We start from the raw sequence: 24,679 nt of genomic DNA, 5'->3' as shown, positions 1-24,679 counted from the left end.
ATGCAATGAAAGCTTGCATTGTCGATGAAAACTGCCATCCTAATCATACAATCAAGAATCTCTAACTCTTCTCGCGTTTGGAGGAAGCAAACAGCCCGCTACTCTATCCTCTTCTTTCCCTCTTCCAGCCCCAACAGTCTCGCATCACTCTTGCCCCGCTCATGCTTCGTACCGACTAAGCCTCCAACAACAGGATTGTGCGACACGCGCGATAGGGTATCCTGCATCGACTCGATGGCGTGGGGAAGCCGGTTGAGCTTCGGCCAGTTGACCTGTGCATCCATCAGCATTTGATTTGTATTTCTTGACAGGTGATATGAGAACTTACGTAAAGCGTGCCATTGCTCCAGATGAAGTTCAAGGAGACAGCAGCGAGAGCCAAGCAAACTAGTATAATGATTCGAAGCGGCCACACCGCCGCCTCGGGCGCGCGACGTGTGAAGAGACCCACGAAGACGAGGAACATGCTGGCAGCGAGGATGTAAGGAATAGCCTGGATGAACAGGGGCCGACGGTCTGCGAATAGCAGCTGGCCCCCGATGGCAGAATCTGAAGGAAGGTAGGTGCCTAGGAAAAGATCGAAAGCGTCCTGTCGCGGGCCGTCTGCGAAGTTGTTCAGGAAGTAACGTGTGATGGAATTGTTCAGGTCCTGGAGGGCGCCCTGCTTGGTGCGGATACCAAGGCGGGTGAAGTCTGTCTTGAGTGCTCCAGTGCCGGAGTAGGACTTGGACACAATATCGGCGTTGTCGGCCCAGACGTTGCGGAAAAGAAACTCGAAGGCTTGATCGTCTTCTGCGTTTTCGCCTTCGCGGATGATGCCTAGATCAATGAGCATGCGCGAAAGTATGAACCGACCAAGCATGCTTTGTACGACGTTTGTCCTGTCTAGACAGTCCATGCAGTTCGTGCGGACAACAGCAGTCTGATGCCGTCGAACTTCGACCCGTCCGGAGTCGCCGGGCATGTCTACGCCTCGGAAGTAGCCGTGTTTGAGAACGTGTGGCGCAAGCTGATCCATGAGGAGCTTCGCGCGATGCCATTGCAAACCTTTGGTCTCATTGTGAAAGTCGAAATATACATAGTGGATGCGGTCATAGGTCGTTTTGGCCTGCTGTGGTTCTATAACGTGGAATTTCTCGGATGTGATTTGGTCGCCTTCGACGTTCTCCTCAGGGGAGTTGACGAGGTAGTCAACCATCTGCTCATATGCCTCTTTGACGTTCTTCTCACGGCCCTTTTGATTGACTAGATTGACAAGCCAATTGTCGCCATAGAGGCGGATCTGCTCGGCGAAATGCTTCTTGGCTGCGGGGAGGGCATTTTCGACTCCACGCACTTGAAGCCTCGGTGTGTACTTAAGGGTGTTGATCTCAGCCCAATAGACGGGTACGCTTCCACGCGTCTGAACGTAGGCCAGCACCTGCACCTCCTTGCCTGCATTACCACCCGCAGCGCCGTTCTGGTTGGATCCGTAGCCACCAAGTCCACCTGAAGCATGGTCGTTGAGTATGATGGTTTGTTCCGTCTCATTGAAGTTGGACACATTGCCGTTTTCGTCAATGCCCCTGGAAAAGTAACGCGTGCCCGCGCGTAACCGTGACCGACGGGTGATCAAGATGAAGGTCAACGGCGTTCCCTTGATGGAAGTGTTCTTGATCTCCATCATGCCATACATAACAGGCAGGATAAATGAGTCCACCTCGGGGTGCTGCCCGCTAGGATGCCTCTGACCATATCCCGTAGTGAGCCCACCACGAAAGTCGATCAGGTCGCTCTGCACGAATCGGTTCCAGAAGAAGCGGTCGTCGGCCCGCTTCCATAGCGGCACTGAAGGGTCAAGGTGTGCCTGTCGCTGGAAGCTGTTGGTGATATCGAACGAGTAGGAGAAGTACAGCGGGGAAGTCTTGATCAGGGTCTTGAGTAAGCTGAGGTACGTGTCCTCATCAGGATCGTGAAGTGGACGCTCGCGCAACGGCAAGAACTCTGTGGATACGATCTTGTAGATCATGTGACCCTTTATTCTACCCATGGGTTGGGCTTTGGTAATTACGATTATGTACTTGTCTTCACATGCTCATCAGCCGCGCTCTTGATACACGATGGAGTGTCGAACCTAGCCGCAGCTTGATCATTCCCAGAATGCCAGCAATGCTGGATACGCGCTTCGAGCCCAGAAGCTTTCCATCGTGCAGACGGATGTCACCGTTAGGGCGGTCTACCACCAGCGTCGGTGCAGCGGGCGAGGACGGCGACGAGAAGGCGTAGTGCGAGGGTGACGAGTGCACGTTGATGTCGCGGAACGGCAGGCCGGCAGCCATGGTTAGAGGTAGCGACTGTGCTGCAGCTGTATCGTAGACTAACTAGCTATGCTGCAGACCAGGTTGAACGGACAAGAGACAGTCGGGCGCAGTGAGTGTATATATTTGAGGATTCTGGATAGGGTCCAGATGTCGCCAAACGCACCTGCCCGCGCACGTATGCCAAGCCCCGTAGAGGCGCTAAGGTCCCTCGCCAGGTCGTCGTCACGCAGCTACCTTTCATTCATCCAGCGCTCAACGCACGCCATCTGCCTTCCCGACCGCTTCGGATACCCAAATTCCTCATCCCCTCCCGCGACACCTTCTCCCGTACCTGCCGTTCTCCCTATCGCCCGCCGCTCCTTCCCCGAACATGTCGGCAAGACCGCAACAGGGCGGCCGCCCCGGAGGCTCCAGGTTCGCGCAGTTCAAACTGGTGCTGCTAGGTATGATTTGAAGCACACACTGTCTTTCTAGTGTAGATTACTGACTAGTGCAGGCGAATCTGCCGTCGGAAAGGTGCGCGTACATATTCAAGGCAGCAATGAAATAAGCTCACATGATGTAGTCTTCGCTGGTACTGCGCTTCGTGAAGGTACGCTTTGGAACTAGACCTACTGAGGCCGTAGAAGTTAATGTGGTTACAGGATCAATTTGACGACTACCGAGAGTCCACCATCGGCGCCGCATTCCTCACCCAGACCATCGCCCTCGACGAGTCCACCACAGTCAAATTTGAGATCTGGGATACGGCTGGTCAGGAGCGCTACAAGTCGCTCGCGCCCATGTACTACAGGAACGCCAACTGTGCCGTTGTAGTATACGATATCACACAGGCTGTAGGTGTTGGAGGGTATCAGGAAGGAAGCATCCCGCTAATAGCTACAGTCTTCGCTCGATAAGGCGAAAGCTTGGGTAAAGGAGCTCCAACGCCAAGCGAACGAGAACATCATCATCGCCCTTGCCGGTAACAAGCTTGATCTTGTTACCGAATCGCCTGATAAGCGGGCCATCCCCGCTGCCGACGCAGAACAGTACGCCCGCGAAGCCGGCCTCCTCTTCTTCGAGACCTCCGCAAAAACTAGCGAAAACGTGCGGGAACTGTTCACTGCCATTGCTAAGAAGCTCCCCCTGGATCAGGGTGGTCCACGGAACCTCCGCCCGGGTCAGGGACGACAGAGTGTAAATCTCGGGCGAGACCAGACGCAAACGCAAGGACCCGCAGGCTGCAATTGTTAGAGAGAGATTTGCATTGTTCGATTGTTATTCGTGCGCTTGCAGGAGGCAATATCACGAGCCTCTGCTGCGTTTGTGCGCTTTGACCTGGTTGTCCATCCCTTGCCATCGGACATATTAGGCTGGTCTTTGGAGTTGAAGGGGTTGTTCACTTTGCGCCTAAGAGATGAGTTTCGAGGCTACTCGACCATTAAATTTTAATCGGTTCTGTCCAGCTTTTTCTTGTTCATTGTTAGGTAGGGTCGTCATCTGCAGGCTATATCCACGTATATCTCGAATTTCTGAGTCTCACTTTCATTCTTATCATGCAAGAGATGTTGCGTTTCCCGATCACTTCTCTTCTTGCAGAAACCGTTACGAAACCCCTGAACTCACACCCATTCGCTATACACAGTGCCCTATCCAGACACCGACGTGATAGGAAACAACCAATCCTCCTCCCGCAAGTACATCGTTCCCCTTTCCGTCTCCGTCACATTGATCCCATCCACCCAGTTCGTCTCCTGCCTGGCGGTTCCCATGTTTGTAGAGGTACTACCTTCACGTCAGTATCTTCAACATGTCAACAGGCGGGAGCAACCCGCAACCCCTTTCTGTTTACTCACGCATGCATCTTCCGTCTCAACACTACCTCATCCTCCGTCACCTTGTACAGCAACTCTCTGTTGGGTCCGCATACCTGCGTGCTGGTGGATGTGGAATTGGTGGTGCAGACAAGATCGCATTTGTTAAGTGGGTCCGTGTCGTGGAAGTGGAATGTTACGATGGTGTGATTGGAGAGGGAGACAATGGTTTGGAAGTGGGCGATGAGCCAGGTAGGCTGGGTTCTTGGGAGGGCAGATGCAGGGAGGGCTAAGGCAATGTGGAGGACGGTGAGGAGGAGGAGGATTGGGAGAAACATATTGCATGCGAGGCGGTGGAGACCGACAGAGAGGAAAGGGAAAGGAAGGCAGGTTGCGGTGGTGGTTTGGCGCGTGTGCCGGACTTATACGGGCGCAGTAGGTAAAGCAAGGAGAGCTAGGTGAGCGCTTCCAATCTTCGTATGCTGGCTAGGGACGTACTGCCGGAGGTGGGGACAAACTTATCCGTTGGCGATCGGTGCTACCGGCGATCAGGGTACCGGTGCGTGGCATGTCCCAGCTAAACGCGTTCTGGGTAGACGCTACTATGGTGTGTTGTCCTGTTTTGGCTCTTCCACTACAGACAAACATATCTGGAACTCCATTGACGCCGCTTCGACAGTAACGATCCAACAGATGCCTCCGGGCTTGCTCAAAGCCGAGTACCACGTTACCTGCGTACGGCCAGCTAGAAAAGGAGAGCAGTTAGTGAGATATCTGGGGCACACCAGTTGACAAATAGACTCAAGCTCTGTCTCAAACTACGTTGTTTGACTGCGCTTTTGCTGTTGAACCGCTCGGTCTTGGTCAGATGCAACGTGTCTGTAGTACTTGTGTGACTGTAGCTGCTAAGACTTCTCTCCCTTCTGTTTGCCACCTCTCGCATGTCCGCTCGAGTGAGAAGAACGGTGAAATGAGCCGACATGCTAGCATTTTCGAGTTTCACTCGGCCATTGAGTTATTCGCGATGACAGCTACATCGAAATATTGTGAGTGCTGCACATTGTCTCGGAGACTATCTACGTTCTCCAAGGGTTCGTAATGATCCTAATCTATGCTGAAAGCACGTCTATGCATCGCCCAACGCTGAGTGGTACAAGCAGTACAAATGTAAATTTACCTCTCTAGTGCCTGTTCGGCATGGCACACAGGGACTCGGATTATTGGAACAGAAGAGGCATGTTCATTGATGGAAGAAAACACTAAGTGAGCAGCCCATAACAAGTTGTGTACAATCAATTGGAGGCGCAAGGTAAGTAGCTAATTTACATGTTTATTGCTATCATTGGACTACGGATCGACAAGTCACATTTATTCATTACCGAATGCTGCTCTGTTCGCAGCCACGATTTGCTTCATCATATTACTTAGTCCAAACTGATCGATTATTTATCTTGATACGTCAGCGCAGCGGGGAGAAGGGAAGGGAACAGCCTCACAGGTTCGTGGTAACAGAAAGATCTTTCCAAGCCTCCAGGCTCTTCGTCTCCTTCTCGAGAACGCCAGCAACAAAACCTACCGCATCAGGGCCAAGAAGTAGTCTCCTAGGAAGCTCCCTTCCCTGAGCTCTTCCCGTTCCGGTAAGTGCCTCTACAATGAGAGCTGCACCCTTGACCGGATCGCCGGGCTGGTTGCCGTTGAAAGCTTGAAACGCACCCTTCAGTGGCGCCAGCACAGGTTCGTATTCGGGAATTGGGTTTTTGGAAACAAACTTGTTATCTCCAGCAAGGAAGTTGGTGCGGAAGTACCCAGGTTCAATCACGGTGACCTTGATGCCGAAGGACGCGACTTCCTCGCGTAGAGACTGAGCGATACCTGCGATGGCGAACTTGACACCACAGTACAAACCGCAGGCTACGCCGCCCTCCCAGCCGGCGATACTGCCCATGAAGGCGATGGTTCCGTTCTTCTGGGCTCGTAGGATGGGTAGAACGGCCCTGGTGACAGCAACATGCGCAAAGACGTTGGTGTGGAAAGCTGCTTGAATTTCCTCAGATCTATGTTTATTAGACTATCCAAATAAAGGTACTTGGTCTGATTACTTACGAAGCCTCCTCTACCGCCCCCTCCCAGATGTAGCCTGCATTGTTGATAAGAACATCGATGGTGCCGTAGACAGCTGCGGCTTCCTTGACGACCCTCTGAATCTCAGCGTCGGAAGCATTAATGTCAAGGCTGATGGGATGTGCGCCGAGATTCTTGAGCTCAGTGAGCTTGTTGGCGTTTCGTGAAGTCGCGATGACCTTGTGGCCTGCCTGTAGTGCTTGTTTGGCAATCTCAGCACCAAAACCGGAAGAGGTGCCCGTGATGAAGAATACGCCCATGATAGTAAATTGTCAATTGAGCGTTGAAAATCCGAATGTGAGAATGTCTGAGTGAGAACTGAGTATCAAATGCCCTGAGTGTAAAGGCTGACGTTCAGACCTATAAGGACGGATGGCGCCTCCTTCTTATATCTTTAAGTCCCCGATAGTCGTCGCCTACGTCAATATCGCAAATTCTTCGTTGCCTTGCATTTTTTACTCTCTACATGTGTGTGTACGGACAAATACCTGGACAGGTGGAATTCCACTATGCCATAGGCTTACAGAGCGCAGGGCGAAAAGCGATGCTCGAAGCGAGTACCTAAATCCGACGGCACAGCACCTGGATATGCAAGACTAAGTCCGTTGGTTACCGTTCGCTTAGACACCCCAGCCTGACCGGTCACCTAGAGGGATAAGCGAGCACTATGCACCAATGACGAACGCCTGCCACATGGCAGGGCAGTCAGTACCTATGATACCAGTTGTAAGGTAGATATGATCATATAGAAGAATAGTTATGAGTTCGTTATGCTCGAAAGAGCGCATGTAATGAACAGTCTTTAAGACATATCGTCCAACCAGAACAAAGTCCTGGTCAACTGGGTGTAACCCAGGTTGACGAACGCGAGAATTCCACTTTGTCCAAGTAGTTATTACGGCTTGAGATGGTGTAAATTGATTTCATGCGCGAGCATCTTAGGGACCTGGCGAGTGCCTTCTCTCTAGCCATGGATCCCGCCCACTGAAAGGATCGGTAAGCGAACGCCGCATTCATGCATCGGGGCTTATGCTAGTGGAGCATTGAAGGCGTCATACGCTAGTATTTCTGGCTTTGCGCCTAGACTTCTGGTTGAACTTGCTCGTTCTTATACAACTAGAAGGTCCTTCTTCTCCAAGTCCATCGAGCCTGAGCTTACCCGAAGATGCGGGGCGTAAGGCAACCAAGCTTGGTACGCTGGCTATGACTTAGACACTGATTTTCAGTGAAATCTAGGATGGGACTCGGGGCTGGTTTAACTCTCTAGAACAGGTAATCCTTCACCCTTGTCACTATGGTCGTACAGTCTTGGTGAGTCAGCCAGTCGCAAAGGTTGTCGAAATCTGGAAATACTACCGCGCTACAAGAACACAGCTTCTACATAATTCCACAACTAAACATTATCTTCTTGCCAAGGTGAAACCCAACCACTTTGCAATAAACAATGCTGTTTTAGATGGCCAGTCTCTACGCTAACATAGCAGAACAGCCGCATTTCTATACTATTTCAGACGTCGTTTGGTCTATAGAACTATCCGATTACTCCTAGGGACATGCTTCCGTACATTGCGAATCGATAATGTCTGTCATTGAAATACGATACGCTCAAAAGCAGCTGCTAACTAGTAATATAACGAGAGAATGCAACTCATACTACTGCCCACACAGTTCCCCCAAAATTTGCTATCGTATAGAACAATTGAAGCCCAAGAATCTTGAAATTCTTCATTTCTTAGAGCTGGAGAGGTCGTTTCCAGCCTCGTCAAGCTCCACGACTCCGCGTTTGCCAGAGCTGAACAGCTCATTGCCAGCCTCGTCGAGTTCCACGATCGCACGCTTTTCCGTGCGGGCGAGCTCATTGCCAGCCTCGTCAAGCACGACAATTGCGCGCTTCACCTCCTCAGCGTCGGGACGAATCTCTGGCCATGTGAGATCCTTGGGATTGATGTCCCATTGCACGGATTCCAGGTCACGCTTGGCACCCTTCTGCGTTGCGTGATAGTACCTGCCCTCTGACCGAACGTAGTAATATACCAATTGCGCAATGACGACGCCTACTGCACCCAGAATGTTGTACTTTTTGTTGTCACCGCACTTCGAGAGATCATTTTCATGCCACGCCCTGCACATCTCTCCCATAAGGTGTTCGTCACTAATTCCTATCAGTAAGATTGACTGTGGTGACGATAGGCAAGTTTTCCTCTTACTCCGCACGAATTTGTACTTCAAACCACTGGTCGTAACCAATGACATCGCCACCATAGTTTCCATTGTACCCGTTTGTAACACATCCTGCCTGACCTAGATGGTGTCAGCGAAAAATGCAACAATATAGACAATAGGTATTGTCAACTCACTTCCTTGTTGGTCTTGCGGACCACCTGTGAGATATCTATGCTCACCGGGTTGCAATCTCACACTTCTCCAGGGAAAGTCTTCTGGGCTTATGTTCGAGTCGCTAGCTCTCGTGGTACCATATTGGTTGAGTTTATCGTCGTGAAAGGGCTCATTACCTGCCCCGCCTTCTGTAGTCTGCGACGAAGGAAAAGATCTGTCGTCGGGACCTCGTTGACTGTGGGATTTCCCGTTAGCTTCGGTGAGGAGTTCTCTTCCTTGAGCGAGATACTGACAAGATACTCGAGCCAATTATACAGAGCATGATGTAGCAGTCGATCTCGGCGAGGTCTGTCCAACCTTCGATTCTGAACACCCCTCGTCTTGGTCTATCTCTGCTGCTTCCATCTCCATATGTGACTCTCTTTGCGAGGGGATTTAGGCTCACATCGCTGACTGGTGCAGCAAGCGTTATAGACGATGTGAAGGACAGGAAAATGGCACAAATTCTAATCGAAAGCATGATGAGACGTGCGTAATCTTGAAAGAGGCTGAAGTACAATAGGCTGTCAAGTAGAGATGTGGCCTAGCGAGTTCTCCTGAATTGTTCTGAGAACAGAGGAACGGATGGGAGAGTCATGAAATTGATGAAAATGCGGACTCATTATATATTCCCCCCAGAGGGCGCTGCATCACACCACAGTAACTTGTTTGAAACCAATGACAGAACTCAGGCAGGGCCTCATGAAGGTCGCGTGCGACTATCCCAACGTGTTGACCTCCATACCTGGGCGAAATCTGGGTCCGGATTCAGGTTTCGGATGATCAGTGAGACTTTGAAGCAGATATGCGGCAAAGTTGCACATGAATCTGCCTTACTCGGGCGGACGATATGCTGTGTGAACATACATGTACGTACATGATTACCTGCCGGATTGCTCAATGTAGAACTATGGATCGGAAACCGTGGAACCCTTGATCGGCAAGATATCTCTACCTCGAGTGGAGAAGTTTCTGCAGGACCTGAAACCAGGTGGTACTGTGACGGTACTCTTGTGAGCCCGCCCCCACATTGACCAACAACGGACGCTGTAAGCCCGCCCCCACAATCACCAACAACGAAACGCTGTTGAACATGGCACGGAAAGACATACACGAGCTGACTTAGGGATGTAACAGAATAGTGAAATAGAGGCGGCTCTTTCGTCATCTACACTCCTGCGTCCAATCAGTGATGCTATCAAGTTGCGTCATGTCTTTGCGTTGATGACAAGCTCCACATATAATCCTGTATACTTGACTTCCGGCTTCAGTGTGTACATTCCTACGATCGACAATGACGACTTTTCGAGACATGTTTTCAGGCTGTGCACAGCAACGATCATCTTTGCAAAGGGCAGCCGGGCGAGAAATGCACATAAAAAGGGTCAAGAGTATCCGTCTCATGAAATCCCAACACAACAATCAAGTCAGAATCAATAAATCACTTCAACCAACTTCAACGTTTCTCTGATTTCCTATATCAACCAACTTTTGTCTTCCACAAAGCCGAATACCAGATTCACAATGCAATTCTCAGCTGTCACTCTTCTCATTACCAGCCTCATGGCAAACGGTTTGATGGCTAGTCCTTTTGCCGCGGGTGACCTTGTTGAGCTGAACGTTGAGCAACGCGAAGGTGGCTCCATCGTCCAGTACGGACAAAGCAAGAGGTCCATGGCGCCGCGAGCGGATTGCGGAGGATGGTTCCAGGCAGAATGTCCCAAGATTTGCAGAGAGACCGACATCAACTCGCCCGAATGTGACACCAAAAATGGCGGAACCAATACGGTCTGCGATAGCCTTGTTAATGACCTTTACGGAAATAGAGAGACTGTACTACAGGACAAGGCTCAACAGATCTGCTGGAAGAACGAGGATGGAAACACTGGATGCTGCATCAAGTGGACGAAAACGGTGACGGGCATCACCAAGGGAGACTTGATCGAGCGAGCCGATAAGAGTACGTGGACATCGCATCCTGGGTCATTGGCCTCATGTGTTCAATCGATTATGCTAACTTCTCGTAGTCAAGTCAACGTGCGACGCCAACGGTATTTCAGGAAAATACAACACCGTCAACATCCGCGACGTCTGCTTGTCCTATTGTATGTCCTCTGGTGCCGGATGCAAGGACGAGTCCGACTTTTCATGAGCTAAAGGTGGAGGGGGGATTTGATTATGGTCTGAGCATGTGCTTTTGGACCCGGTATCTCTCTCGTTTTTAGAAAGTCTTTGTCTTTTGCTGCAAGCACGATGTAGTCTACCATGTCAATAAGCGAGTATGTTCAGTACTCTCTCGTATCGCAATAGATTGATCGAATAGAAGGATCTCCCGAGGTCATTTCATTATCCTATGTGCCAAATGTGAAGCTTGCAATGAGCAACCGAAGTTAGAGACGTTATTTCACTGCTGGTCTAGTTTTTCGCATCCAACAGACCCTAACCCACTGTTCAATAGTTTAGCGCGTGCATCTCGTGCTAAAGGTTCGATCTGACTTCCATGTCCAAAGGAAAGAAAGGTCAAACCAAGTTTCAACAATTAACTTGGCCTCACTTGAGTCGCAGTGAATATTGAATGAGTTGAAGATCAATCTGAGTTGCTCAAAGCTTAGCGCTCAGTTCCGGTGCCTAGAAGAAGCCCGAAGCATCAGGCAACTATGCCGGAGCCAGATCATCAAAGCTGGAGGGTAAAATTGGGGCAAGCTGTGAACAACTGGTCCAGTTGCAGATCGGATATGATAACTCGAAACCTACAATGGGTAAGCTTAGGAAGTGTGTCAATCACGTGAAAAGGGGTTTGTATCTTACCCAATCAATAGCTCATATTCGCCGGCAGAAACATGAAATTATTGAACTTCACAGATATATCTCTTGAGCTTAGTCTGTGACTGCATTTGATGCTGAGAAAGGCTGTTAGTCATGTGCTAGATGCAGTATGTTGCCTAGGTACCATTTATCTTGGCGAGTAAGACGGAAACTGGGAAAGGCTGAGTAGGGATGTCCGACAACCTTCCCGGTCGCAGGAATAAGCATGGTCCCATCAGTCCCACGATCGATGACTTCCTTTCCCGGGTCCGCAGGATTCTCAGGCTGAACCTGGCATTCAAAAACACAGCCCGAGAAATGGAATATCCCACAGAACTTTGGCCTAACGAGGGGGCTCTGCAAGCTAATGACATGGTTTTCAGGTTGTTGCGGTTCCGGAAGATACAAGATTGGACCCCAATGCGAAAATGATGTCATAAAGGTACCCAACATGTGAGACTGCTTTCATAGCCTTGCCCTCGAGATAATTCGTAGACGATAAAAATAACACCTGTTTACGCCGTGGACATTGGAGGGCCGCTAAGCATGTTGACGATCAAGCGTTGGTGTAAGGTTAACGATGGTTCCAATTGGTGGCACGTAGTCCCTGTGTCTTACTCGACGATCGTTTGTCTCGCATTGGTGCTGAAGAAAGGAGCTGTCCTACACGTCGATCATTTGTCTCGCATTGGGGCTGGATGAAGAAGATGTCTTACTCGTCGATCTGTCTCGCATGGGGGCTGAACGAAGGAGATTTGTTTTGCTCTGCGTAATATGACGTCAGAACACGTTGCCTTCTTCCAAGCCACGAGTGATATAAGCACGACGATTCTACACATTACACGCTCAACCTTACGACGTTCATGAATAAATTTCTACGGATAGTTCGACCGCCGAAACTTCAACATGAGCAACAAGACCAAATTTGATAAGGATGATATTTTATTCCATCCATCTCTCCCTGTTGTTTATTCAAAAATAAGGGGACTGGCCAAGGAACTTGCCGTCCTCGGTAAAATCGACTTCGCTTCCAAAATTACAGATCTTCTACTGTCGCAAAATCGTACAGAGCATGGGTTCAGTCAAATGCAGTTCCTGAAGTTTGCCTTCGAACAAACAGGTGACTGGCCATCTACCATTCCTGAATCAGCACGAAGCAAGGACGCCCTAAATGAGCTCGAGATTCCGGCCTCAGGCTCAATGGATGAACAAAGATACAATGAGCTCATCAACCGGACGGAATTATCTCAACGAGATCCCCCTCTTTGTCTCACCATTGCAGTTGTATTATGCGAGGAACGGGGCAAGACAGATGTAGAAGAAATCCAACAAGATGAGAGAGTCGTCAGAGCGCTCGAGCAGATCACGGAGCATTTCCACGGCTATGTCGGGGCCCTGATACAGCACCGTAAAATCTGGCCCCTCCTAGCCAGTGGCGTAATTGCGCAGCAGTTAGGGGTCGACGACGCAAAATTGTGTGCGACGGCGGAGGACGTAGTAGACACAGTTCGCATACGACTCGAACAAGGCCGACAGAAGGGCGAACATGAAGGGAGACCGATCAAAGAGCTGCTCCAAAGCCTCGTAGAGAATACGAGGAAGAACGCAGGTACTCTCTACGAAGAGTCACATCAAGATCCGCCAGAGAGCTATTTACACAAACCCGCAACAGAAAAGGATATCAAAGATATGGAGAAGCGACTCAAGATACTTCCTTTGCCAGATGACTACAAAGAATTTCTCCTCGCTTCTAACGGTCTTGAATCGGTTTACGATGGCCAAGGGATGACACCACCGTTATCCAATACTCAGAATGTTGTGCTCAGCAACCTACAAAGTCCTGTCGAGGTTCCATTGCAATTGATCGAAGATTCAACAGGAACAGCCCAATTGATTCGTGAAGCCGGATACGATGCATGGCCGTCAGCTACCAAGCAACTCGAGATTGGACGAATGAACGAGCATGTGTACGTTCTAATAAGTCCCTCTGACGTGAAGGCGACCATAAAGGCCTACAGGAAGGCACTGGCCAGTGACAAAGTCACCGATGTTATGAAAGCAGAGACCATTCGTGCAATTGAGGATCTGTATGGCTCCCTGGAAGATTTCGAGAAGATGGAATGGGCTATGGTATATACCGTGGATTTTCAACCAGTCTGCCCTGTTGGTACCTTCCGGAATTGGTTGGAGGAGACGGTTCGCCTATCTGGCAAGGCGTATAAGAGTAACAGCGGCAACCCTTGTCTCGCATACGGGTGTAGGGCGGAACAGGCGAGGCGTGGCTAATAAGTTGGGCTAGCTAAGATAGCGGGGTACCTAGCTCTTGCCTTTTACTCCCCCACTGCTCTGCGCCGTCAATACCTAGGTAGCACATCACTAAGATTTTCCACTTTCCCACACCCCCAAAAGAATGTCTTCCGTCTCCCAATTAATCACCTACAACATTCCCTTTCCCCCATAGACTACAACGTCGTCCGCGCAGATATTTCAGTTTACCTTGGGCCCATGGCCACAGTTGAAGCCACCGTTGATGACAACAACGGCGCCCCATGCGAGTCTACCAAATCACCGCACCGAGGGAATTGACACCTATCGAACTTGAGGATATAGAGAAGGACACTGAAAAGTGGAATGGGGAGTTCATCAAGTTTTTGAAAGAAAAGCCGTCAGGAAGTAAAGAACATATGTTGCAATCTTGCAGTTCTACATTTGTCCCGATGGAACAAGTGGGGAGTTGCTAGCTGACTATTATGATAGACATTGAATATAAGGACTCTGAGATTCGTCGTGCGAGGGTGGAAGGGGGTTCTACGGAGTCAAGGGAATGAATGAACGCGGCAGGCCTCGACCGGCGATAACTTGTGGCAGGGTGTTCCTCGACCCACAGTGAGGAACATTATCATAGCAGCGTTTGCATTCGACATATCGAAATGAAAACTGAGTGCACTGGCAATTTGATTTAGAATCTACTATTTGCATGTATGATTTATTAAGGAAAAAAGATATGCTAGTTCGATGTTGAAATTGTAAAGTTGAGATCGACAGTCCCGAGTACCCAGAAGTCTCGTCCACCACTCAGAATGCTTCGTGATTGCTCAGAGGCTTTAATCAGAAGTGTACACGTTCTTGACCTTTATTGAAGCCCCAATACGTTCGACTTCGTACCGTCCGCTACCCACCCAGATGGTAGCCTTTGCCGTCTCGAAAATGGTCCACTCCAACATCTCATCCACCCGTTCCACAGAAATGACATTCTCGATTGTGTAGTCATTGCATGGAGGAATGGTTACAGTTGCCGACAGATCAAAGCCATCTGCCGTAGGCGCACGGACCTCGACGGTTCGTGACTTGCCCTTCACTTCCGAAACAATGACGCCTTCCTCAATTTGCACTCGACGTCCAACACTTGTCTCAAGCATCAGAGCCTTACCTGGAATGTCTATGGATGTCACGCAATCGACTTCAAACGCGCACCCTGGATTGAGATAATACTGTATCTGGACGTCCCGTGAAATGGCAGTCTGCGGTTGAGGTTGCGATGGAACTGCTGTACTGACGAGAGCCGCGGGAACTGGTATATCCACAGGTTTAGGGTCAGAAAGTATAGGCACCAGCTCACACGCAGTTGTATCCTCTTGCTCGAAGTGAATCGCAGTCTCGCTAAGCAGACTCTCTAGGATGAAAAGAGCATTTAGCGCAGCAAAATCAATGCCTAGCCCTGAGCACTGCTCGAACTCAGCATTTACGCTCTCACTAATGGCAGTTAGTGCGTCCACAGATAGGAACCGGTCGAAGGCATTCTCAACGAAGTCGTAGTCTGCCTGCGTCAGAACTGCGTTACGTAGACGAATGATATCGTATGCGAGAAGCACGACAGCCACGGATTGCGTAACGGCCCTTGCATCCTTCTCGGTTGTTGTGCAAATGTCGACACAAGTCTCAAGGAGAGGCTTCAAGAAGTCGTCTTCCCATTTCGGTTGCGCATTGACTGCGGTGCGTATGGAATTACCAAATTTACTGCAGATGAAACTGTCAGCAACAGTGCTTATGGCATCTCCAGGACGGCTCCAATCCGCCCCTATCCCTTCACGTATAGTTAACGCTGCAATTCGAAGCAAGTGTTCGTAATCGGATACGATCTTTTGCTCAGAAGAGTTTATGAGATTCGAATTGTGTCGCATGATGCCAGATATGCGTATGTTGTTCCTGTAACTGAATAAGGGACGCGGATGGTTGAGGCAGCTTTTATAAGCAGGATGATCAGCATTGTATCCGCATGATGTTCCGCAAAAACCTCTTTCACATCGGATCTGACATTGTTGTGCCATTGTCTCTGTAGAATGTAAGTCTCTGAAAGCTTTCGCCTAGTCTTGTTAGAAGCATGTGAACATCGACTGCAATTTACGGGGGGAACTGGAGCTTTTCATAAACTTCAGACAGGGCAGGGAAGTTTTGAAAGGAGTTCGACTGGCATTGAAAGCGCATTCCCTAAGCCCGGAACCCTACGATACATACTGTGCTTTACCAGAACAAAACGTCGTTCAAATTTCATGGCCTTCGCTTAATAAAACAAGTATGGTTATTTCACACAGTGCTTACCTCTCAATTACACATAGCTGGCGGGCCTACTAGTATGGGTTGAAAATACCTGTGGTTCCTAGCGCACAGCCTCAGCGGTGAACCCACGGTCCACTTCACCGCCCGACCATGGACAGGAGCCTGCCCCTCATAAACAAGGCTAGAAGGCGTGCATAATTGGGCTATACGCCACCACGCCCACACCATATGGATCAACCTGCAAGCACATCTCTGGGAGCTTCAGCCCACGAGGTTCGGGGGGCGCCGCGCTACCACGCTCAACGCACGCTCGCCACGCACGAACGTCGACCACCGACCATGAACATCAATGCGACCTTGCCCGATTTTTCTGACTATCAAAACGATCTCTTTCGTCGCCGCAGGAGTATAGCGGAAGACCTTGGGGCCACGTGTAGCATCTGCCAGACCGACTTTCCAGCGGAATATTGCAACAACAGGGTCGTCAAAACTCCGTGCGAACACCTCTTCCATTTCAGCTGTCTGGTTAAGTGGCACATTAGTAACAACGCGGGCCGCAACACCTGCCCCTTGTGCCGCACGAAGCTGTTCAGGATGAATGCGCCCACACCGGCTGCTCAGCTCGATCCAGACGAGGTAATGGCCGCCATGAGGGCACGTGTACAAGAGATGGGCGAAGCCGCGGTGCTACAGAGGAGATCTCCAGATGAAGTACAGCTTGTCGAGGAGGTTTACCCTGTCTTTTCGGAAGAGATCGCCTCTCGAGCTGGTGTGTACGCGGAGCCCGAGCAAGACGACGAAGTGGCGATGAACGATCAGGAGCAAGAATTTGCCGTCGATGAACTATTCCAGGAAGCCCGGCGACGACGTCATAGCCACGGATACCTTTCTTGGTCTGAGCTTGATAACCCCAATGTCGACCCGATGGATCATGGCGAAGCGAATGCGAACAATGCGCGAACTCGAGGAGACAGCATCGATACCCTCTTTGTGGAACACCCTGAGGACGATGGTATAGATATTGATGCCCTCATCAGGGAATCCCTTGAGGATGGCGATGGAGATATCGAAAACAATCGCTCCCGAAGCAGGGCTGCTTACCCCGTCGTAGTCGAGGAGGGCGACAGCGATGACGAAGATGCGCGCCTTTACATGCTCGGTCCACCATCTCGTCGTCGACACCAAGCACGGCGAAACATGCAAATCCAGCGCGATCACCTACGAGACGCCCTCTATAGTCGTGTAAGTACCATGTCTCAGGTCAGTCGTGCGAGCCGAGCCCGCCGTGAGCGCAGGGCAGACGCTAGGCACCGTAGAGTGCTCGAAGGGCTGACCCAAGAAATGGGTCCGGATGACGAGGAAGTCCAGCCAGGCAACAACGCAGGAGCTATACCAGGCTCACACATACCGACCGGCTTAGACCTCCCCCAGGGCTTTGCTAGAGATACTGACCCCATTCCTTGGTACGCGCCCACAAGTCCCCAGCACGCACGTTTTGGCACTCTACCAGACGTCCTTTTCGGACGCAGCCCTACCCCCGGCCCAGGCTCACCTCTGGACCCGCGCCATCGCTCAGCCTCTTCGGCTCCGATTGCGGCTCGTGTTTATGCTCCTGCTCTTGCGCCCGCTCCCAATGCCGTTCCAGCCCGGAGGTCCGACCATCTTACCGTGGATGAGCAAATCCAAACGGCACGTAGTAACATCATGCGGAATTACCACTACGTGGGCGAGTTCGCGAACGTCGAAACGATAGCGCATGATGGTTGGTATCATACGGTTCTTCAGAGGCACCCTGATGTTCTCGTGGAGGTTCAGGTGCGTGCTGATGGGTACTGCATGATTGGGGAGCATGCTATTTTCTTCCGGTTCCGTCGCTGAAGAGCTAAATGAGCCTGAAGGCGGTCTCTGGATATGAGGTATGATGGGATTGGATTACAGGAAGTCTGAACGTGAAAGTGGAACGAGACCGCTTTGGTATGTGAAGCAATAGAGCAATGGACAAACTGGGTAGGACTTTGGGAGGCTTTTGCTCCAATTGGAGGATGAGGCACCAGCGGCTTGGATGACAGAGTTTGGAATTTTCGGAAAGAATGTTTATGGGCTCAACCATTTGAGTGGCAAGTACACGAATCCCAGAGTTCTGTATTCCCACTTTGCGGTATTGTGAACACATGGTGAAGTCTTGGAGGTGCATGCCTTTTCCCATTGCGCCCGTAGAACATCGATCATCTGTTTGCAAAATGCCATTAACGTGTTTGTATTATGGAAATGCAAGAACCTCGACCAAGCTTGATGAGCTACTACAAAACCTCAACGCTAGGTCCTATATATTGGTGCTCATTATGCCCACAAATGCTTCTGACATTGCACTCTTAGAAGCCACTTCATAGCAAGGGCATCACGCCGACTCAACAGCCGCCCAACTCCAACCACTGCCCCTAACATCCCTCAGTATCTTCCCCCGCAACTCTTCTCTCGCATTCTCAAAGTCCGCCCAACCCTCCGTTTCCACAATCGCCGAATGTTGCTCAATCATAAAACCTCTCATCTTGAGCGTCACGAGCATCCCGAACATGGACAACCCCACGCTTCCATCCTGCGCACCGGTACGACTGAAGCTCAACCACTTTGCCCTAGGGCGCCCATAGCTACCCAAGTCTTGAAGCACCTTGTAATAGCACGCCGTAAGATCCGGCGAGCCATCCGTATACCGGGGGGCCGGCGCATTCGGCGCAAACATGTCGAGGAAGCGTTTCTGAATGAGGCCGGAGATGAGTGCGCAGTCGGATTCGTAAGCAGACTTGTCAGAGGTGACGAGATAGCCGGTGTGTTCGTCAACGTACGAGTCGCGCCATGCAAACTTAGTACCAGGCATCCAAACGACAGTACGTTGAGCCAGTGTGAGTGCGACGATACCTTCCCAGATGAAGAGACGAGTGCCGCAGGCGGGGCAGCAGTCGTTCTTATGGCCGCGTCGGTTGGCGTCCTGGCCGACGACGTGGTCGATGAAGCAGCGGTAGTGCATCCAGCAGCCGCACGTGAGAGGGAGGTAGGTCGATCGGACCTTCGCTGCGTCGTGCAGCTTACCACATGCTGAGCAAAAGTTGTTTTCTGAGGGGGGGTAATTGTGTTCGGAGCGCCGGCGCAACAAGTCGTTGTCGACGTATTGAAGGAGCGAGGGAAGTAGGGTGATATCCAATAGCGGCCGTGTCGCAGTTTGCGTGGTAAAGGTACGAGATGTTTGCGTAGCAGCTTGGTCACTGCGCTTGTTCGCTACTGGTGTTGCTCTGCTTCGGTCCATGTGCGGCTGCCAAGAGTGAATTGATGGAGTCGTAACCCCGCCGTGTTCCCCATCGCGAGTCTTATGTGCGGGCGGCGCGAGCAGCTGCATACTTGGCGAGAGCTGGCCATATGGAATAGACGAATAAGCCAAGGCGGCAGCAGCAAGCGTTTGTGCGTTGGGAGCAGACATGGTTGATTTGGTAGGTTGCGCGTCGAGGTCGAGGCATGGAGAAGCTGCTAGGGAACGGGTTGTTTATGAACATGGAAGGCGCTGTCCACTCAACCTGGGGTCCGCGGTGAAGGCGGACAGGGTCACTGGGCAATTACCGCACGGCAGTGAAATCAGCAACGTATCGTGACTATGGAAATGGGACCGTGTTGTACACGTGACTAGAAGTGGTTTGATTTCATTCTCCAATGCTATACATGGATGGTCTGGCTTTAAGCCTCTAACTGCCTGCTTCTGCAATGCCTATTGCCGTGTAACTCAAGAGTCCCAGGCCTAGGTCGTTTGTCATGCTAATCCTCAATCGCCCAATCATTTGAAAAGGCTTTTTTTTTTGCAGCCCCGTACAGAATGCAGCTATCGTCAAAGTCCACTCAATACAACCTATCTGCTAACCTTTCTTCTTGAAAAGAATGCGCCGGCAGATCGGACAGTCATCAGGTACCTTCTTGTTGTCCTGCCAGAAAACGTACTCTGGCGTTGGGAGGGGGGATGATAGGGATGTTGACTTGGCGCAGCATTTCTTGCAAGTCTTCCGCTTCAGCAAGACGGTTTTGCCTGCGAAGACTGCCGGTGCTCGATCAGAGTCCACTAATCCGTCTTCGTCAGATTCGTCCTCATCCATGTCCTGTGTACCTATATGCTCGTAAGAGCAGGGCTGGATAACCTCAATACCCTTTGCGCCCAAAGATTTCTCGTGGACGATGGCCGTCAATAAGAAGACTGGAGAGTGAGAAAGATACTGTTCGATAAGTTCTTGCGCAGGCGCATGCGACATCGACGGGGTTTTGTTCGTGTCCGCAAGGCTTAGCTTCACTGGAGGCGGGAGGCTTCCGACCACGGCTTCGTCATGTTGGTGTCGCTCGTAGGCTTCGTACACTCTTGCGAAAGACCGCGCCAGCTGCTTTATGAAGGCTTTGATGCGTTTCTGCTCGTTAGCTGCGTACTGTCAGCATCATGTTACCCCTGGATCTGCTTTGCAGAAGCGGAACATACCATCCTGTTGAGCTAACTTCTCCGCAGGCGTGCTCGACTTCTGGAACTGTGTTGGGCCCGAATGTGTTGGCGGGGCTGAATATGTTGGGGCCGAAGGGACCCAGATACTCGGGGCCGCCTGATTCGATGTGAGACGTCGTCTTATTTTAGGATGTGAAGTGCAAACATTACCTTTTGGTCCGCTCCAGCAGTGTTTAGTTGCTCATCCAATTGCTTATGTTCTTGCAGTAACTCTTTGTGCTTTTCGACAAGGCTATCCAGTCCCGATTTGCTCGCCAATATGTCTGGCCATGCGGTTGAGGTGGGGGAGCTTTTCTCTAGTTGCTCCTTGATTTTCTGCTGTTCTTGTGCCCAAGAGGTGTACGGTACCGCCAATGGATTCATGGCATACGCAGCTGGCGATGGCATTCCCGGAGGCCAAGTTGAGCCGATCCAACCTCCATAATCAGGCTGCTGTATGGCAGACGTTGGTGTTGGATAAGTGCCGTAAGCACTCATTGATGACGTTGTAAATGGTAAGTGCTGGATAGGGTGCTCGCTATCCATGATTATGGCATTTTCCAGGAGGTGGAAGTGGCCGGGATGGGGATCACTGTGATTGAACATCTCAAAGACAAGCCTGAGCCTGTAATTCCAGTCAGTGTACGTCTCGAGCTGCAAATTTCTGCACACGCTGTTTTACCCCAGGATGTATTGTACCACAGGAGACAACTTGCAGTACTTACCAATCTTTGCCTAGGAGTTCGACGGCATGACCATGCCTGGGGTCGCCAGGGTACGACTTCATTGTTGGCATGACTTTTTGAAGTAGATGAACAAAGTACTTCTTTCGATCGCCGCCGGTCAACAACGCGCTCTTCTCTACGCCTTGAGAATCGATCTGAACTGAGAGTCAGCTGATAACTTACTGGGTAGCCTAATTTAGTTTGAGTCGACTTACATATGCACTTAGGCGGCTACCTAGATCCGCACCTCTCGAGCCCGGCGAGAATGAGAGGGGCTTCAGGTCTACTCGAGCTGGCTCTCGCATGGCGAACAGCGCTCGCATACACTTCTCACCAAACACATGATCGCATTTGAACCTCACGGGCTCCTCAGCGTCGTCGTTGCCGGGGGTCGACTCGCCGTATAACTTCCAGCAATAGGAGCATTTGCGGCTGTTGTCGTCCACCGACTCCATCGGTATGGGTACCAAACTATCCAGAAACTCTTGCTGCGTCGCGAAGGTGGCTGCGTCAGCCTGCGGTCCGCGATACAGTTTCTTATGAGGCTGCATCATGGACGCAATGTATTAATAATCCCTGCGCGGACAAGTTAGCGAAACCCGGCCTCGGTGAAGTGCGGCCGCGACAGGGTGGTAAGCGTGTGTGTTGAGAAGAGGTGCAAGCTAAGAGGTGCAAGCATGTTACACAGCTGCCTGCCGCATCCGTTTGTATATGCCAAGACGCGCTAGCCAAGTACGGTATAGTCATTCACTCAATCGGCTCTAAAGGTCGACATGAACGATACCTAGGTCCTCAAGGGACAACGTTCTGGCATGTAAGAACTCGTGACTAGCAATGGGTTGTTATAGCTGGTGGGTCAAATCTGCAGATATTACACACAACAGATAGACGCATAAAGCGCCCTACAACCTGCGAGAGGTATCGTAGCGACCTTTGTGGCGCTCGAACAGTTGAACATGCGCTAGACAAGCGACATGAGTTTGTAGGTGTTGAATGTGACCACAAACAATAAGCTCAAGCAGTCACTCTTGTTGTAGGCAGCAATAGAAGATTTAATTCGACCATCCCAAACGCATCGTAATTGGTGATGCTCTACACAAGTGAACCGACAGGGATGCCGAAAGAAAACGGACCAGTGCCGTTGCCGAACAGCTCACAGGCCTAGTTCATTAGAAATTGTGGTCGAGCAAATCCAACGGCGGCCCTGCTGTCCTTGTAATCTGCATTTCCTCCTCGTTCAACGCTAGAACCTCTTGCGCTATGGTTCCATATGGTCGTCTATTCACGTTTTCCTGCAGGCCAGAACTCGCCGAGCCCTTGGAGAACGCCTACCTGGGCATCTTCAGACGGATTTTGTCGCGCTCAAGTGATAATGTTGGTTCACGGAAAATATATCGACCTGCGGATAGAGGCGCGATGGTCATATTCCCAATCATACAGAGGATGACTGGCGTGTGTGCCGAGCAGCGTGTAGGTAGCGTGAGAAGACCGTCCGACCTTTTCGAGTGTGAACAGCACTTTAGTTGTGTCGATGTGCGCATCTTCCTTGATCAATTCCTTAGATTCGGGCGGCGGCGGAGGGGCGCAATTGAAAATAGTTTCGATGTCGTGGAAACGTAGGCTCGACAGCTGACGGTGCAGGTCAACAATGTATCTGAAGTTTTTTCAGCAAGCCTGACATGTCACATAAGCGGAATACGTACGTGGACCTTAGTATGTTAGCCTTGAAAAGCAATCCGTCCACGGTTCCATCGTCCCGTAGGAATCTATGTTTTGGCGCAGGTAGTAGTGAGCAGGATGCTGTCATCATTGTACCAGCATTTGCGCAAGTGACCTTGGCATTTTCAAGATCGATGTGTCGTCTCGTTGGAAATACTCTGCTAATGTCTTGAATAAAACCAATTAGGTGAGCGAACGACGAAAATTCCATCTCGCTGAACGCTCGGGTGTCGTAATTCTTCAGAGATGCTGGCAAGGGGATGACCTAGGAATCCTGTTAATGGAAGCTGAGCACTCAGATGTGCACAGAGAAGAGCTTGTTCCTCTTTCGTAGCATCGCTCCTCGCATGATAAGTCAGTCGTGATGGGCAATTTGACTGATAGTCCTTGGTAAGAATGTGTGCTACCAGCAATATGGATATCAGTGACATAAATCTGCCACCAAGTCCGCCTCCAGCTCTCTTCTACAACTGGGTCTTCGTTGCCATTCTGCGCGGCAAAATCCTTCTGATGCATACCCAGTATGAATGCTCCATTGATCGCTTCGTCCAGCAACTCTCGGCCTCTTTCGGGTTCATTGCTTTGGTAAAATGTTATCGAAGCTAGCAATAACGCTTGTATGAAGTACGGATTGGGCATAAATCGTGCTGGATTCAACCATCCAGCTTTAATTGCCTCAGCCGCGGCTCCTGCTAATGGCCTTGAGTCGATTGAGTGGGTGAAGATCGAGCCAATGTCTAAGAGGACGGGAAGAACAGTCTGATAATCCTTCTTCCGTCGCGTTCCTCGTCTCTAGTGCCCATATTGGAAGGCCACACGGATGCGACACATGTAAGTATGTGTAGTACAGAGTCAAGAGCTGGTCGATCCAGTCCTGTATTAATTGTGCACCGCTCGATAGCGTGATTTCGGAGTTCTCTGATTCCAGGCCATCGCAAACGCTTCGTGAGGAACTTCGGATGACCACTTCCCACGAGAGTTGCTATCTGTCCCATTTCTGAAAGTCTCGGAAAGATGATTCGGTGAACGAGGTTCTTCAACCATTATCTAAATGGCAGGCCGGCGTGGACGCCTACCACGTCGCGACTCCTTGTACTCGCATTCTTTTTAATCCCTACAGCAGCGGTCCACGGGTTGCAGGCAGGTTGTGTTGCGTCACAGCGAACTATCTTTAACCTGCATTGTATGCACACAAGAGCGACGCGACGAAGAGAACGCCTGACAGAAAATTTCAATGAAGACGTATCGGTATTTTCCATGTAGGTATGGTGTCCGTGGATAGAGTCAGCGGGCTCAGTCCGCAGTCATCGTGCAAGCAGTTTCAAGTGACGTAGACGGTTCCACCAAATTCTGGGACTACATCTTACTGAGCTGATTCAGTTTTTCAAACGAGGCCCCAAGGCTCTTCAATTCATATGCAGACAACGTGGGTACCTAGGTACTTTATCAAAGACGGAATGTGAAGCTCGCAGGAAAAGCAGTAGCCAATCACAACAAGCCGCTAGTGAAACCCTGAAGCAGCGCGTACCAACCTGCGGGACGCGATAGCGAAGACACGCATACTTTGGCATACTCTTAAGCCCTTTGCAGCCTTGATTGAGACAGTATTCAGAGTCGTCGTCCGCGAGTGGATACATCACGTGTCGATCATTCCACACATCCCGCAGAGCCGCGAGTGGCGACGCGCCGGCGTTGTGCCCAGACCGACTTTTCGACGCCCCTCGGTACCTGACTAGCCCCTCCTAGACAACTACACTCCCTCATTCGTTTTGTATA

General features: G+C 50.7%; 10 protein-coding genes across 10 annotated transcripts; 4 read left to right on the top strand and 6 right to left on the bottom strand.

Annotated features, from left to right (window-relative positions):
• Positions 1 to 98: 98 nt before the first annotated feature.
• Positions 99 to 2,318, bottom strand: SAC1 (Phosphoinositide phosphatase sac1; the record flags this gene model as incomplete). Its single annotated transcript, XM_056210806.1, has 3 exons — positions 99 to 272; positions 329 to 2,064; positions 2,114 to 2,318. 3 exons carry the CDS (start codon positions 2,316 to 2,318, stop codon positions 99 to 101), a joined length of 2,115 nt encoding a protein of 704 aa, XP_056074279.1.
• Positions 2,319 to 2,670: 352 nt separating this feature from the next.
• YPT52 (GTP-binding protein of the rab/ypt) lies at positions 2,671 to 3,536 on the top strand (the record flags this gene model as incomplete). Its single annotated transcript, XM_056210805.1, has 5 exons — positions 2,671 to 2,743; positions 2,797 to 2,816; positions 2,866 to 2,892; positions 2,945 to 3,136; positions 3,186 to 3,536. The coding sequence occupies 5 exons, from the start codon at positions 2,671 to 2,673 to the stop codon at positions 3,534 to 3,536; spliced, it is 663 nt and encodes a 220-aa protein (XP_056074278.1).
• A 2,052-nt stretch (positions 3,537 to 5,588) lies between these two features.
• N0V89_001993 (uncharacterized protein) lies at positions 5,589 to 6,477 on the bottom strand (the record flags this gene model as incomplete). Its single annotated transcript, XM_056210804.1, has 2 exons — positions 5,589 to 6,150; positions 6,200 to 6,477. The coding sequence occupies 2 exons, from the start codon at positions 6,475 to 6,477 to the stop codon at positions 5,589 to 5,591; spliced, it is 840 nt and encodes a 279-aa protein (XP_056074277.1).
• A 1,465-nt stretch (positions 6,478 to 7,942) lies between these two features.
• Positions 7,943 to 8,876, bottom strand: N0V89_001992 (uncharacterized protein; the record flags this gene model as incomplete). Its single annotated transcript, XM_056210803.1, has 4 exons — positions 7,943 to 8,369; positions 8,425 to 8,518; positions 8,575 to 8,789; positions 8,848 to 8,876. 4 exons carry the CDS (start codon positions 8,874 to 8,876, stop codon positions 7,943 to 7,945), a joined length of 765 nt encoding a protein of 254 aa, XP_056074276.1.
• Positions 8,877 to 10,117: 1,241 nt separating this feature from the next.
• N0V89_001991 (uncharacterized protein) lies at positions 10,118 to 10,745 on the top strand (the record flags this gene model as incomplete). The annotated part of the gene is made up of 2 exons (XM_056210802.1): positions 10,118 to 10,553; positions 10,621 to 10,745. The coding sequence occupies 2 exons, from the start codon at positions 10,118 to 10,120 to the stop codon at positions 10,743 to 10,745; spliced, it is 561 nt and encodes a 186-aa protein (XP_056074275.1).
• Positions 10,746 to 12,304: 1,559 nt separating this feature from the next.
• On the top strand, positions 12,305 to 13,684 carry N0V89_001990 (uncharacterized protein; the record flags this gene model as incomplete). Its single annotated transcript, XM_056210801.1, has 1 exon — positions 12,305 to 13,684. The coding sequence occupies one exon, from the start codon at positions 12,305 to 12,307 to the stop codon at positions 13,682 to 13,684; it is 1,380 nt and encodes a 459-aa protein (XP_056074274.1).
• Positions 13,685 to 14,502: 818 nt separating this feature from the next.
• Positions 14,503 to 16,468, bottom strand: N0V89_001989 (uncharacterized protein; the record flags this gene model as incomplete). The annotated part of the gene is made up of 3 exons (XM_056210800.1): positions 14,503 to 15,415; positions 15,714 to 15,762; positions 16,264 to 16,468. The coding sequence occupies 3 exons, from the start codon at positions 16,466 to 16,468 to the stop codon at positions 14,503 to 14,505; spliced, it is 1,167 nt and encodes a 388-aa protein (XP_056074273.1).
• An 81-nt stretch (positions 16,469 to 16,549) lies between these two features.
• Positions 16,550 to 17,833, top strand: N0V89_001988 (uncharacterized protein; the record flags this gene model as incomplete). Its single annotated transcript, XM_056210799.1, has 1 exon — positions 16,550 to 17,833. The coding sequence occupies one exon, from the start codon at positions 16,550 to 16,552 to the stop codon at positions 17,831 to 17,833; it is 1,284 nt and encodes a 427-aa protein (XP_056074272.1).
• A 520-nt stretch (positions 17,834 to 18,353) lies between these two features.
• On the bottom strand, positions 18,354 to 19,256 carry N0V89_001987 (uncharacterized protein; the record flags this gene model as incomplete). Its single annotated transcript, XM_056210798.1, has 1 exon — positions 18,354 to 19,256. The coding sequence occupies one exon, from the start codon at positions 19,254 to 19,256 to the stop codon at positions 18,354 to 18,356; it is 903 nt and encodes a 300-aa protein (XP_056074271.1).
• Positions 19,257 to 19,854: 598 nt separating this feature from the next.
• N0V89_001986 (uncharacterized protein) lies at positions 19,855 to 21,738 on the bottom strand (the record flags this gene model as incomplete). Its single annotated transcript, XM_056210797.1, has 5 exons — positions 19,855 to 20,402; positions 20,460 to 20,577; positions 20,631 to 21,084; positions 21,185 to 21,339; positions 21,400 to 21,738. 5 exons carry the CDS (start codon positions 21,736 to 21,738, stop codon positions 19,855 to 19,857), a joined length of 1,614 nt encoding a protein of 537 aa, XP_056074270.1.
• Between the last annotated feature and the right edge of the window lie 2,941 nt (positions 21,739 to 24,679).

Source organism: Didymosphaeria variabile (genome assembly GCF_027946475.1).
Source record: "Didymosphaeria variabile strain IMI 356815 chromosome Unknown scaffold_2, whole genome shotgun sequence".
In the NCBI taxonomy this organism is placed as follows: Eukaryota; Fungi; Ascomycota; class Dothideomycetes; order Pleosporales; family Didymosphaeriaceae; genus Didymosphaeria; species Didymosphaeria variabile.
The sequence above is the reverse complement of the archived record's forward strand: the minus strand, read 5'-3'. Positions and strand labels throughout refer to the sequence as shown.